This window comes from Bufo gargarizans, chromosome 7 (assembly GCF_014858855.1).
Source record: "Bufo gargarizans isolate SCDJY-AF-19 chromosome 7, ASM1485885v1, whole genome shotgun sequence".
Classification (NCBI taxonomy): Eukaryota; Metazoa; Chordata; class Amphibia; order Anura; family Bufonidae; genus Bufo; species Bufo gargarizans.
This window is the reverse complement of record NC_058086.1, coordinates 24535946-24551345: the sequence shown is the minus strand read 5'-3', so window position 1 is coordinate 24551345 and position 15400 is coordinate 24535946. Positions and strand designations below refer to the sequence as shown.

Sequence of the window (15400 nt, the reverse complement as noted above, 5' to 3'; positions counted from 1 at the left end):
TTCATCTCCAGCCCCGTGATCTGTCTCCTCTGCAGGTCACCCGTCATCCAGAGAGACCCCGGTGTCAGCACAACATGCCGGTTGCCTAGCAACCCCTTTCAATACCGCTTATTACACCAGGTATCGGGGAGAAAATTCCATTGCACATTGTAATAATTAGATTCTTCTTCGCCTGGCGACTCCCCCTCGTTTATCACATTAACCCTTTACGCCACTCGTTGCCTAGAGGAAATTGAAAGCCGAAGGGATAGGTTGGACAGGGTCACCAAGGGTCAGTACTAGACCGGCAGAAGCACCAGGAATGATCCGAGACGTAGCCAGCAAGCAGAGTGATGGATGAGAACAGAGTGCAAGCCTAGATCTTAAAGGGCAAGGCTGCACTGAAGTAACCTGGACCTGGAAGATTTATACACATAGGCGCAATAGCCTGAGGTTCAGATGGGGTTTGGAGGGTGATATCCCTTTAAATACGCTGCCGGCTCCCATGATGTGGAGATCCGAGCCATGGAGAAAACAGTTGCTGTCAGGGTGCAAGAAATTGGCAAGGGACAGTGAAGATGTACGGACTGTGTTATAAAAACCACTGTGTACTCCGTGGCAGAAACCGCTGTGGGTTTCGCTTTAAATGCCGCAGACTCGACCCTGGTTTAGCCTCAATGAGTGGAGCTAACCCACAAGGAGACTCTGGTGTCCGCGTGGAACCCATTGTCAAAAGGAACATGCCCATTCTTGCCACTCTATGGAAAGCTGCACATAAAATCCTCAGCTGCATAATTGGCGGCGCAAACTCCCATTGAACACAATGGGAGGTGGAGACCGTGTCGGTGCAGACAGAATTTTGGAGTAGGATCCGCACCAAAATGTGGTGTCAAAATTCGGCGTGTGAACGAAGTATTATTTTTCTTATTGTAAAATGTGGTACGATGGAGATGCCCCATGTACTATTCAAAAGGTTCCAGGAAGATGAGATATCAGGTGCTGTTGGTTGGGGTCCTGCTTTAATGCCCCGTTTCCTGCTTGTGACCTGGAGGCGGGGGCTTTGTCTGACTATCACAGTGGCCTGGTGAGGTTCAGGGTATTAAAGATAATTTTCCAGGGGCCATTTCCAACTGACATGGGGTCGAAGCTAAAAACTTTTTGGGATTCAGATGTTGGCAAGTATGCTAAAGCAGTTTAAGGAATAGGGGTGGACTGGCAACTTTAAGGTGGCCCTGGAAAAAAAAAAGATATTTGTTTGTAGGCAGGTTCAAATTGACTGAAGGTTGGCCAACACATGTAGGCGGGGTAGTTCAGCACAAGATGCCTCCCGTGTAGAACCAAAGACCACAGTGCAGCACAAGATACCACCCCCGCAGAACCAAAGACCACAGTGCACCACAAGATACCACCCTGTAGAACTAAAGACCACAGTGCAGCACAAGATCCCGCCCCCGCAGAACCAACGACCACAGTGCAGCACAAGATACCGCCCCCGCAGAACCAAAGACCACAGTGCAGCACAAGATATCACACCCTGTAGAACTAATTACCACAATGTAGGACAAGATACCACCCTGTAGAACCAAATACCACAGTACAGCACAAGATACCGCCCCTACAGAACCAAAGACCACATTACAGCACAAGATACCATCCTGTAGAACCAAATACCACAGTGCACCACAAGATACCACCCTGTAGAACCAAATACCGCATTGCAGCACAATATGCCGCCTCTGCAGAACTAAATACCACAGTATGACCAGGGGTGTAGCTACCATGGAAGGAGGGGAAATGGCTGTTATATGCAGCTTGAATTCAGGAAGGGACCCATGAGGAGGACAAATGGATTTATTTTCAGGGCCCAGGGAGCAGTGAATATAGTTCTTGTAGTCCTAGCACTGGTATTAGTCGCTGCTCCCCATACTACTTTTGTGGACTTCAGGACCGGACGTAGTGTGCGTAGGAATGCACTGTGACCTGATGCTGTGTGACATCAGGTCACAGTGTAGTGCGTACCTAGACACAATGCTGCCCAAAGAGCAGAGGCGCCCGTAGGAGGAGAAGAGAGGTGTGAGGTCCTGCATTTAGGGGGTCTTAGGGGAGCCCCGTTCATTTGCTATGGGGCCCAGTGAGTTCTAGCTACACCACTGCCCATGACTCTTATGAGTGATTTTGCATTGTCATGGAGCTAGAGTTTAGAGTGCATCTCTAGATTTTGGTGACTCTGCATGGTGGCACATGTTCCTTGGCAGGCTTGGCTGATCTCTGGCCGCCATGTTTGTTACGGCATTGTTCTGTACAGGCTTCAGTCACCGTCTGTCGGCTTTCACAGGTTTTTTGGCGTCTCTGGTGGAATGTTCTTCACCCCCTGGCATTGCCGTGGTTAAGCCACTCATTAGCACAGCCCGTTAGGTGGTGTGACGCATGTGTAACTAGGGCCTTCCAGGCGATGTCTGCCGCGCGATGCCTTCAAATGCATTGCAATCACTCTGATGCTTTCCTAAAAATAAATGAGAATTATTCCCTGTTTCCATGGAGGCAGTTGTCAGTCTTCCAGTCCGGCAGAACTCGTCGGGGAGAGGCTGCAGAAAATGCAGTAAACGGGAGATATACGCCCGCATTTAACCCTTCTCCTCCCCACATCCGATCAGCTCAGGCAAGGCACAGAATCTGTACGGTTGTAGTAAATAGGGATGAGCAAACCCGAACTTTACAGTTTTGGGTTTCCGGTGGTGTAGAAATTCCATTATGGATTCTGTTATAATGGAATTCGTAGACTGAATTCGAAACGGAAGCCTTAAAGAGGCAATCCGTTTTGATCCGTCATAATAGAAGTCTATGGCCAATCATAACGGACCCGTCCTGGTTTTGCAGGACTTTGTTTTCCGTCCTGCATAACGGAAACCGGACAGATCTGTTATGCTTGGCTATATACTTCTATTATGATGGATCAAAATGGAATACCTCTTAAAGGCTTCCGTTTTGCATTCAGTCTTTGATTTACGTTATAACGGAACCCGAACACCAAACCCGAACTTGTAAAGTTCGGGTTCGCTCATCTCTAGTAGTAAACTAACGAGGTGCAGTGGAGTAAACGGCACCTGATAATCCGGCATGCTGAACCTTCATTTGCTGAATGTTGGATAACCCAAGAGACCCCAAAAGTACATGTCAGCTCTTTAACCGCTACACTGTACAACCAGAGATTCCAGACTATCGGGCAGTTCTGAAATAAACTGACGGCTGGGGTTGTCCAGGATTAGACGGCACGACATGGAGCCACAGGTGGTAACTGGTATTGCAGCTGAGCTCCATTGCAGTGAACGGGGCTGAGCTGCAGTACCATAGACTGCCTGTAGCCATGTGTGCAGCATTTTTTAAAGAGGGCAGCCATGTTTTTCTAATCCTGGACAACCCCTTTAAGAACATCGAATCTTAAATTTTGTGATCATAGAAAAGTGCCATTGGACCAACCTGTAGCAGACTATATCAGAATCCTTGTTTTTCTGGATTATTGGATTTATTCTTGATAGTCTGGTAGAGTGAAAGAACCCCCTCTGTTCATCCTGAATGTGGTTCAGCTTGTGCATTTAGAATCAGAAAGATAGTCACCATTATTGGTGCATGAATCTTTGCTGCTAGTGGTAGCAGAACTGTGTATGTCGAGTGTAGCAGAGTTGTTTGCAGCAAATGTGGTTTTACATGGGGCTGCAATTGAACCCGCTGTCTTGTCTTGAGAGTTATCACAGTGTGCACCGTTACACCAGGGTGGTAAATGACAAATTCGGCTCTGCTGCATCTGTAGCTGTCTTATATCTGAGAATGCCGTTCTTAGATCTCTCAAGCCCTTAGGTCTTGGATCATGTGCGGGGCCTGACACACCCCGGGAAGTGGGTTAGTAATTGTTATTTTCTCCTGCTGTAGCCGAGGCCTGCTCCATTGGGATGACGGTATCATAGTGATCGCCTGTGGCGGCCTCCGCTATATTGGGAGCAGACGCCTGGGAATGGCCTGTGCCATAGATCCAGTTACACGTGCAGTTTTACAGGATTGCGGTGCCTTTATATTGGGCTAGTCGTCGTGTAATAAAAAGTTCAGCAACTTTCTGCTCCAGTTTGTCTCCATTTGTTTTACCACTTGCAAGCCACTCTGTGCACTTTGCTCCTCCTGCTCCCTCTTCTTCTTGATTGTAAGGGGCAGGCAAGATGACTATGCAGAAAGAGGGAGGAGCTGTCAGAGGGAGCAGGAGGAGCAAGGGTGCACAGAGTGGCTAAGGCCCGCCCTCAGTGCACTTAATGGCTAAGGCCCGCCCTCGGTGCACTTAATGGCTTTTCTTGCATATCACACAAAAGTACCTTTTCCCTAGAATGAAGCAACTGTTCGCCAAGTGAAATGTATCATTACATTCAGCTGAGATAGCCCGATAAGACAGCCGCCTTCTTTAACGGGTCACTGAGTTTTCGAAAAACGTTTACTATGTCATAGAATATATCAAAGGTTTTGTATTGGTGGGGGTCCGAGTGCTGAGACCCCGTTTGCTGAGCACTAGCACGCTCCCTCTCCTCACTGCAGAAGAATCGAGATGGCCCATCTCCCGCAGGGCGGTATGCTAGCGCTTCTCTTTCCTCTTTCTAGCGATTGAAGGGGGTCTCTGCACTCGGACCCCCACCAATCAAAACTTTGGATACGCCTCTGACCTTTCAAAAAATTTTTTTTTAAACTCATTGAACCTTTAATGGCACGACCGCACAGTGTGGTTCAGACGCAGCTTCTCTGCGGTTGAGTATTGCGCGGCCATACGATTAACTACTTAAGACCGTACTGCGTACTCAGTTTTCCTTGTTAATGGCTGTGCTACAGCCACAATACCGTGACGCCATTAACAATGCTGACTAACTAAACTGTGTGGTCCTGATTAGTTCATTGGAGCCTGCTGAGGCTCATATAGACCATGTGGTACTTGACGGAAACATGACAGTGGCACGACTTTGCCATGTGGTTGGACCCTAAGGGCTCATGCACACGACCGAAAGTATTTAGCGTTTCGAAAAAACGGATCCGCTAAAAATACGGATGACGTCCGTGTGCATTCCGTATTTTGCGGAACGGAACAGCTGGCCCCTAATAGAACAGTCCTATCCTTGTATGTAATGGGGACAATAATAGGACATGTTCCACCCTTTTGCGGAACGGACATACGTAAATGGAATGCACATGGAGTAGCTTCCGTTTTTTTGCGGACCCATTGAAATGAATGGATCCGCATCTGGTCCGCAAAAAAAATGGAATGGAAAGAAAATACGTTCGTGTGCATGAGCCCGAACAGTGAATTTCCCCTGGTCACAGGCTCCCTTTAAGGCTCACCTGTCTAGGTGACCACTAATATGACTATTATTACATCTCTAACATGGCTTGTCACCCAGCTTTCCTTGAACTGCTCATTTTTCTATTTAGACTGCAACGCAGGAGTTATATGGCGGTATAACTAGGCCGGTTTGGCATTTAGGAGTAAGAATCCTTATGTGAGCTATAATGGCAGCCAAGGTGGTGGTGACCCGGCTTTCCTATAAAACTGTATGGAAGAGGGTGACGGTAGCTTATGTTTAGGGTGACTGCTGGTGGTTGTAGTGCGTCGCACCTGTATATGTACTGTCGTGGCTCGGCGAGTTCAGCCTCCGCTATTACACAACACAGAGATGCACGGAGTAGACGGCTATAAATAAAATCCGTGTGGCGTTCGTCCTCACCATATGGATCGGTAGTCATGGCTGCCTGCGCTTATTATAGAGATGTCTGCAGCGCAGCCGAGGAGATGGGGAGACCCAGGAGAGAGCTAGCACGCCGGCATCGAGGTAGCACCAGAGGAGGCTTATCCATATACATGAGGAAACCAGTGCCCCTGCTGCCTCGTTACAGGGGATACTGCCTCCTTCGGGGGTGGTCGAGGTGAATGTAAACCGTAAAGATGAACAGTTCTATACCAGTAGGACCCCAAATTCCCAGCTGGGAGAACTGAGTGGAAAGTAAAAGCTTCCAGTTCTGTGTGCAGAGGTGAAAACACGTTGTAGGACATGTCCGCTTTCTTCCAGAAAACAGCGCCCCTCTAGTGGCTGTTTACTTAACCGCATAAGGTTCTGCCTATATTGGGCCTTAAAGGGGTATTCCAGGATTTTACTATTAAAAGCCTATGCTCAGGACAGGCCATCAATATCTGATCTGACTCCCCACACCCCCGCTGATCCAATGTTCTGGAGTAATGCTGGATCTATACAGCGCCGTCCACTGTGTAGTGGACAGAGGTTGTTACTGCAGCACTGTTTTCATTGACGTGAATGAGACCAACGCTGCAGTTACTAGCGTAGACCACTAAACGGTGATCGGAGCGGTGTAGTTTTGGCGCTACTAGCAGAACAGATATTGATGGCCTGTCCTGAGGATGGGACTTGTGTAAGAACATTTGTATAACGGAGTCTTGTGTCATGTCTGTCAGTGAATATACTTGAGTGTGAGATCATTTGTATAGAGCGTTATGCCCGTCAGCGTTATGCCCGTCAGCGTTATGCCCGTCAGCGTTATGCCCGTCAGCGTTATGCCCGTCAGCGTTATGCCCGTCAGCGTTATGCCCGTCAGCGTTATGCCCGTCAGCGTTATGCCCGTCAGCGTTATGCCCGTCAGCGTTAAGCCTGTCAGCGTCGTGCCTGTAAGCGTTATGCCTGTCAATGTCAGAATGTTGGCTTTGCAAGGCCTAAAAGGCTCCTGTCCATGGCAGACCTGCGGGCCTTTGTTGGATTGCATCATGAGAGAGCATGCGGCTCCCCTCTCTATAAACAACTTGGGTACCACGGTCACTATTGACCACAGCATCTACACAAGAGAACCATGCCGGGCTTATTCTACAGCACTGTAAAAAAAAACACATAGTACATACACATAAACTTTTTTTCTTCCCTCCAAAAACTGTCTATAAAAATAGCAAAAAAATAATAATCTCTGCATTTTCCTGTGACAGTGTGGTTATCCTCCGAGGCAGCCCTGACAGCCTCCTCCCGGCTCCATCGCATCATTAAGCCTCTTTACAATATGTCACAGATCTCCCCCCCCCCCAGATCCGAAAGGTTTTTATTCATCTGTGCCGCGATTTTCCTAAAGTGAATATCTTGCATCCCGCGCAGGACATCAGTCATCATTGATTCAAATAGCATATAATTATGGCTGCCCGTACCCAGCAGAGGATGAATGCACTGTCTGGGGAGGCCGTGCCGCGCAGTGTCACCGAGCATATGAATATAGAATAGATCTTGGCTCTCGCTCGCTGCGTTCGGCCCGTGTCTATTTCCAGATGTAGGATTAGAGCGTCTTCCATCCGTCTCCAGCCGTGTGTAATTACTTTATCTACGGCAATGGCTTCTTACCCCTTTTATGCTTTACAGCCAGTGATAATTGATACGTGTATGCTGTTTATTATATGTGTATTACATAAGAAGTTGCTCTAGTCACAGTTAAAGCTGCAACAGGTTCTGTGGTATTACAGCTATCCCAAATACTTTGTCCGATGCCCCTTTCTCCATTATATCCGTTTTTGTAGGACACCTGCTAATGTGACATTGGGAGAGTTGGATATTGAAACAAACAAACTGTTACAACGCGTGCTTTTTCAGGTTTTGAGTGTAGATGGATCCCTACCACCAGGATGAGAAAAACAAGGCTGCTTTCTTCCAAAAACAGCACCACACCTGTCCACAGGTTGTGTGTGGTATTGCAGCTCAGTCCTGTTCTTTGTAGCTGAGCTGCAATACCACGTGCAACCTGTGGACAGGAGTGGCACTATTTATGGAAAAAAGGAGCTATATTTTTCTCATCCCGGAGGGTTGGCATCAGATAGGATTAAAGGGTTGTCCAAGATTAGAAAAACATGGACACTTTCTTCCAAAAGCAGCACCACACCTGTCCATGGGCCGTGTCTAGTATTGCAGCTCAGCACCATTGGAGTCAATGGGCAGAGCTGCAATACGGTACAACCAGTGGACAGGCGTGGTGCTGTTTTAGGAAGAAAGCGGCCATGTTTTTCTAATCCTGGACAACCCCTTTAAGAATCTAATTAGTGGGGGGCTAACCTAGGAGACCCCTGGAATGGAGTGGTGAGCGTGCACACCTCCACTCCATTGCCTATAGGACTGTTGGAAATGGCTGGATACAGGGCTCAGTTATTTCCAGCAGTAATGTAGGCATGGTATGGAGTGGAGGTGTGCATGCTCGACCTCCCCTCCGTTCGGAAGAATCGGGACCCCCGTAAGATGAGGGGAGTTTTAATCTAGGTTCATTTTCTATGTGCTTATGTGTTAACATTTTCCCCCTCTGATTCACAGTGGGGCGTTTTCAGGAGGTGGTCCTAGCAGAGGAGAAGAAGACCCAGAAACTAGTCGCCATAAAATGCATCCCCAAGAAAGCTCTGGAGGGGAAGGAGACTAGCATCGAGAACGAGATAGCGGTGCTGAGAAAGTAAGTGGCGGCTCCTATTCGCGTCTTTTGTTATTTTCCCGTAAGACGGACCTAGAACATACAAGGGTCACCATGGGCGAGTGGCCTATTACATCCCAGCATGACAGCAGCCCTGGTCTGAATCTTCGAGATCTCTCTCCACTCCTTCCGGGCTTTATGATTCTTCTTAATCACCCTGAAGTCTTGCATTTCGGAGGAGGGGGGGAAGAGGTGACTACTTGCCGCGCTGCAGAACTCCATCAGACATTTCTAGAACACTTGCGCAGTATTTTACCTTTACATAGTTGTCGCATAATTTCTATACTGTCACCATGGAGTTACCGTTCTAGAAAGATCCTTATTTTTTTACATTACTTGCATCATCAATGTCCCCAGTGACTCCTCTAAGACATGTCACTTAAAGGGGTTGTATGGGATTAGAAAAACGTGGCTGCTTTCTTCCCGGAACAGCGCCACCCCTATCTATAGGTTGCCCCTGGTATTGCATTGAAGTGAATTGGGTTGAGCTGCAGTACCAACATGAACGATTGATTGTGGACAACCCCCTGCAGTCAGTTCATCGAACCACCTGTCACCTAGATAGTGACTGTCCAAACCGGAGGACCCCTTTAACTTTCTGGCTTCACAGGGAGGATTCGGAGGCTCGAACCAAATGAGGGCGAGGGGTTAACTCTGCTTTCCTTTCTGGAAAGTATATAAAAACTCAGCTGTGAATAAAATCCCGAAGTATCGCGTCCTCCTACACACGTTTCCATAGCGACGTGGTAAACCCTGAGTGCTCTGCATAGAGCTCGCTGTAACGGGTCATTTCAGTCGCTGTCGGCTGCACGGCCATTATTGGTTATAAACCGCGAGGGGGGAAAAATGACATGAAAAATTTGTACATCTCATACATGGCACACAGGTGCTGGAATGGAATTCAAAACCACGTTAACTGCTCAACCGAATTGCATACCTACAATTCCCAGCATGTCAGGGCGTGCTGAGAGTTGTAGTTTTGCAACAATCTGAGATTTTCAGAAAATTCTGTCACGGGTAGCAATAGGAGGGTGCAGAGGGTGCCATAGGTGCCCTACCATTGTTTATTTTGCATTAAATAACATACTTTGGGCATTAAAACTTGGCTTTGGAATGTTTCCATTCATTGACATCAAGCAAAAGTCTAAATGGCAGGGAATGGAAAAGCAAAAGGCCTCATCAGAGCAGTCCAACAGAGAAGCTGGGCCTTGTTTCCCATAGCAACCAATCAGAGCGCAGCTTTCATTTCTGAAATAGCCCTGGTGAAATGAAAGCTGTGCACTGATTGGTTGCTATGGGCAACGAGGCCCAGTTTTTCTGCCAGACTCCCTGGATGTGTTTCATCTCCAGGCCGCCATGTTCTCTGCTTGATGTCAGTGAATGGATCCATCTAATGTTTACATTCAAAGGCTGAAAATCCATACTGAGTCTCCATTCCTAGGACCGTTCATCTTCACCCCTGATCTGACTGAGATATGCTCGTTTTGAGGACACATTTGCCCATGTCCATTTTGTGGGACTTTTGGGAGGCGTGAAAGAAGAATCCTGCAGTTTGTTAGATGTGGGGAGATATATCATAACTGGTGCAAGAGAAAAGTCGAGCAGTTGCCCATAGCAACCAATAAGAACACAGCTCTCATCTCTCAGAGGCCTATTAGAAAATAAAAGCAGCTATCTGATTGGTTGCTGTGGGCAATTACTCCATTTTTCCATTGCAGTAGTTTTGCCAAATCTCCCACAATGAGGCAGTATATTAAGGGATAGCAGATATGTGCTGCAGCTTATAGAACCACACAGGTTTTCCAGCATGTCTGAATGTGTCTTTGTTATGCACATTTGACTGGAATTGCCTTTTAAGTATAGGTTCACGTCACCTTTTATACTGGGGTGCTCTAAACCAGTTATTGGCCAGTTGGTGCTTCATCACTATTCATCCATGCAACAGAAGTTTGAGCCGGGTACCCCTAGGGAAGCGAGCGGTGATAACTGTTAAAGTAACGCCATTGTCACGCGCGGTCATAGGCTGTGTTCCAAGCCTCTGTCAGCAGTTCCTTCAGATTTGACAGAAAGAATAGAGCAGCATGCAGCACTAATCTTCCTCTTAAAATGACAGATACTACATAAGGACCCAAGATGGATGACTATTACTTTTTAAATTACAATCTGCTCTACCAAACATACAGGAGAATACAGCACTACCATACCTCTTCTATCCAGTGACATCATCTATGATATTTTCTACCCTTGTCTCGTCTCTGCAGAATTTGTCACACAGATAACTTAGGTTCCTACTTTTCCATCATCCTCCCACGTTCTATACACCCCATCCTGCCGCCCCTAATACTTTTTCCACTGTGCTCCCAAACACTATAATGCAGAATCAGATAAGTCTCTCTGAAAAAACAAGTACCACACAGATAGTTCCCTCTTCAAGAATTTTTGACACACAGTGTTCTCAAAAAGAATTGTGTCCCCCAGCAAACAATGCCCCTGACGCAGTGTGCTGAACGAATCTTCCTGTCACAATGACAGGCAACTCATTAGCAGCCATGATGGATGACTATTACTTTTTAAATTACATTCTGCAGTACCAAACATACAGGAGAATACAGTGCCACATACCTCTTACATCCAGTGACGTCTCCTCTGATGTAGACGTTTTCTTTTCTCATCTTCTCCATTCGGATTAGACCACCATGATGACTTCTTTCTGCCATGTCTTGACTCTGCAGAGTTTGTCACGTATGCATCTTAGGTTCCAACTATTCCATCATCCTCCCGCCTTCTCAACACCCCATCCTGCCACTCTGTGCTCCCCAATACTATACTGCAGAATCAGATAGCCCCCTGAAAAAAAAAAAAATGGTACCACACAGATAGTGCCCCCGTCAATAATTATTGACACTTAGTGCCCTCAATTTCACCCAGCGAATAGTGCCCCTGACACTACTATTTGTGTAAACATAGTGCCCCCCCCCAATAATGATTGTGCTAAGGTGATTCTGTGCCAGGGTGCCCCCCACAGTAGTAGTGATCCCAGTTCCTTCCCTTAGTAGTAATAGTACCCCTACAGTGTCCCCCAAAGTAATAATGCCCACTATTGTGCCCCGGAAGTAATAATGTTCCCCATAGTCCCCGAGTAGTAATAAAGCCCATCATAATGCCCACAAGTAGTAATCATTCCTCTTATAGTCTCCCCAGGAGTAACAGAGCCCACCATAAGGCCCAATAAGTAATAATGCCCCTAGTAGTACTAATGCCACCTATAGTACTCCAGTAGTTATAAAGCCCATCGTATTGCTTAAGCAGTAGTAAAGCACCCACAGTGTGCCCCCTTATAGTACCACCAGTAGTACTAATGCCCTCAAAAGTCCCCCCCCCCCCCAGTAGTAGCCACCATAGCGCCCTCCAGTATTGCTTAAGCCCCCATAGTATGTTCCAGAAGTAATAATGCCTACCTATAGTGTCCCCAGGAGTAACAAAGCGCCCTTAATGTGTGCCCTTAGGCCTCCTGCTTCATGAACATGTGCCCCATGCACGAACACCGACTGTGGGGCAGCCGCAACGGATCGTGGACTCATACACTTTAATGGATCCGCGATCCGCCCGTTCCGCAAAAAGATAGGACATGTTCTATCTTTTTGCAGAACGGAAGTACGGGACGAAACCCCGTTTACGTACCATACCATTCCGCATATCCGGATTTGAAATTGAATGGGTCCGCATCCGTGATGTAGAATGCACACGGAGCGGCGCCCCCGTATATTGCGGATCCGCAAATGCGGTCCTGCACACGTTTATGTGCAGGAGGCCTTAGAAAAATAAAGCCCCTTTATAGTGCCCCCAATAGCACTAAAGCCCCTTTCTATGTGTTAGTAAAAAAAAGCTCCCTGTTAGTGCCCCCATATGTGTGACAGTACAAAAAAAATAACTATATATTGCCCCGCATTCTCCTGTATCCCCGTCCTGATGATGGTGATACATTTGAATATTGAGAGGACCTAGCAAGCAACAATGAAACACCGCTGGCTGCTAGGGCAGTCCCACGTACCCCCTCGCCCTGTGGCACGTACCCCTTGGGAGCCACTGCTATAGATATGATACATGTGGTCATCGTCAGGTCACTGGGCGGCAGACTGCAGTCTGGAGCTGATGCTAAAATACCCAGAGATACCCAGAATTGTGAAATCCTGCTGCAGACTATGAATAGCAGCGACATCTGTGCAGCATCTTTCAGTGCGGGAAGCTTTAATCTGCAGCCTCCACCCGGTTATCTGCTCCGGCATCTCTGTGCCGCTTTCTTGTCTAAACCCGAGGATGATTAAGAAATCCCTCATTTGCCAAAGCAGCAGTAATGGCTGAAACTCCCTCTAATGCACTGATCTCTATAGGGATTTGCAGGGATTGGCCTTTTTCGACCATATTGGTCTGCTGTCCCCATTGTCCCCATCCCCCAACACTGTTTCTGCTCCAGATAAATAATAAATAAATAATATATATATGTATATATATATATATATATATATATATATATATATATATATATATATATTCATTAATAAAATATACCGCCCCCAGATAGAAATGTCAGATTGCTGCAGATATGTAAATCATTACAGTAAAATAATTACTCATATTTGCGACTTTTTTAAAAGCCTTTGCGCCTACGGTAATTTAAGGCAAAGTGGCATTTCTATGCTGCCCTCACCACTTTCCAGAGAAGAGGGCATGGTGACGGCAATGCCAGCATGTATGGCATATATTTATCTTCTTTTTCTGCCAGTTTTTTTTTTTTTTTCAGTCAGTTCTGAGCTGGCGTAGATTTAAGTTTAGGCACATGGACTGACGGAGGATGCGTCTAATTTATGATGAGGCGTGCAGCTTTGTCATAAATCTAGTGCACCCTCCGGCACTGCAGACTTTAACTGCAGGTCTGTGATAAATTTTTCCCCTACCGTACCTCATCTTGTATCCAGGCTAGAGGCGGTATCTCATCTTGTGTCCAGGCTAGAGGCCGTATCTCATCTTGTGTCCAGGCTAGAGGCGGTATCTCATCTTGTATCCAGGCTAGAGGCGGTATCTCATCTTGTATCCAGGCTAGAGGCGGTATCTCATCTTGTATCCAGGCTAGAGGCGGTATCTCATCTTGTATCCAGGCTAGAGGCGGTATCTCATCTTGTATCCAGGCTAGAGGCGGTATCTCCTCTTGTGTCCAGGCTAGAGGCGGTATCTCCTCTTGTGTCCAGGCTAGAGGCGGTATCTCCTCTTGTGTCCAGGCTAGAGGCGGTACCTCATCTTGTATCCAGGCTAGAGGCGTTACCTCATCTTGTATCCAGGCTAGAGGCGGTATCTCCTCTTGTGTCCAGGCTAGAGGCGGTATCTCCTCTTGTGTCCAGGCTAGAGGCGGTATCTCCTCTTGTGTCCAGGCTAGAGGCGGTATCTCCTCTTGTGTCCAGGCTAGAGGCGGTATCTCCTCTTGTGTCCAGGCTAGAGGCGGTATCTCCTCTTGTGTCCAGGCTAGAGGCGGTATCTCCTCTTGTGTCCAGGCTAGAGGCGGTATCTCCTCTTGTGTCCAGGCTAGAGGCGGTATCTCCTCTTGTGTCCAGGCTAGAGGCGGTATCTCCTCTTGTGTCCAGGCTAGAGGCGGTATCTCCTCTTGTGTCCAGGCTAGAGGCGGTATCTCCTCTTGTGTCCAGGCTAGAGGCGGTATCTCATCTTGTGTCCAGGCTAGAGGCCGTATCTCATCTTGTGTCCAGGCTAGAGGCCGTATCTCATCTTGTGTCCAGGCTAGAGGCCGTATCTCATCTTGTGTCCAGGCTAGAGGCCGTATCTCATCTTGTGTCCAGGCTAGAGGCCGTATCTCATCTTGTGTCCAGGCTAGAGGCTGTATCTCATCTTGTGTCCAGGCTAGAGGCCGTATCTCATCTTGTGTCCAGGCTAGAGGCCGTATCTCATCTTGTGTCCAGGCTAGAGGCCGTATCTCATCTTGTGTCCAGGCTAGAGGCGGTATCTCATCTTGTGTCCAGGCTAGAGGCGGTATCTCATCTTGTGTCCAGGCTAGAGGCGGTATCTCATCTTGTGTCCAGGCTAGAGGCGGTATCTCATCTTGTGTCCAGGCTAGAGGCGGTATCTCATCTTGTGTCCAGGCTAGAGGCGGTATCTCATCTTGTGTCCAGGCTAGAGGCGGTATCTCATCTTGTGTCCAGGCTAGAGGCGGTATCTCATCTTGTGTCCAGGCTAGAGGCGGTATCTCATCTTGTGTCCAGGCTAGAGGCGGTATCTCATCTTGTGTCCAGGCTAGAGGCGGTATCTCATCTTGTGTCCAGGCTAGAGGCCGTATCTCATCTTGTGTCCAGGCTAGAGGCCGTATCTCATCTTGTGTCCAGGCTAGAGGCCGTATCTCATCTTGTGTCCAGGCTAGAGGCCGTATCTCATCTTGTGTCCAGGCTAGAGGCCGTATCTCATCTTGTGTCCAGGCTAGAGGCCGTATCTCATCTTGTATCCAGGCTACAGACGGCACAGCAGGGTCCTAGAGTCTCCATTCAGTCGTACAGTTTTTCCCAATAAAATTCTCCTTTCGCTCTAATTTTGTAATCACTTATTTATTACTTTTTATTTTTGACTCCTTTTTTCCTAAACACTTTTTTACCCTTACTTATCATTTTGACAATTCGGCAAACATCAGTTGTGCCAGAGTAAAGGAGTTTTACAGGATCTCTGATTACTGTCAGTGTATAGCTGACACAGGCAGATGGATCGTTACACTGTAACTGCATCAGCTGGACACCTATCAGGACTGCAGCAAGGGTGTTTCTATTCACTGGCAGCTAGCAAAGGTCTTGAAAATGGTGAGACATTGAATATACTGGGAATTTTTTATTATACACAAATTAATCTTGAT

The 15400-nt window shown here is 47.4% G+C and overlaps 1 protein-coding gene across 2 annotated transcripts in view; it reads left to right on the top strand.

Moving 5' to 3' along the window:
• The window catches only part of CAMK1 (calcium/calmodulin dependent protein kinase I), a 107348-nt gene that overhangs the window by 69455 nt on the left and 22493 nt on the right, over nt 1-15400 (top strand). For both annotated transcript variants that reach the window (XM_044300382.1, XM_044300383.1), the window contains exon 3: nt 8349-8481. In XM_044300382.1, the coding sequence (XP_044156317.1) occupies nt 8349-8481 (133 nt within the window). The remainder of the gene's footprint in view (nt 1-8348; nt 8482-15400) is intronic.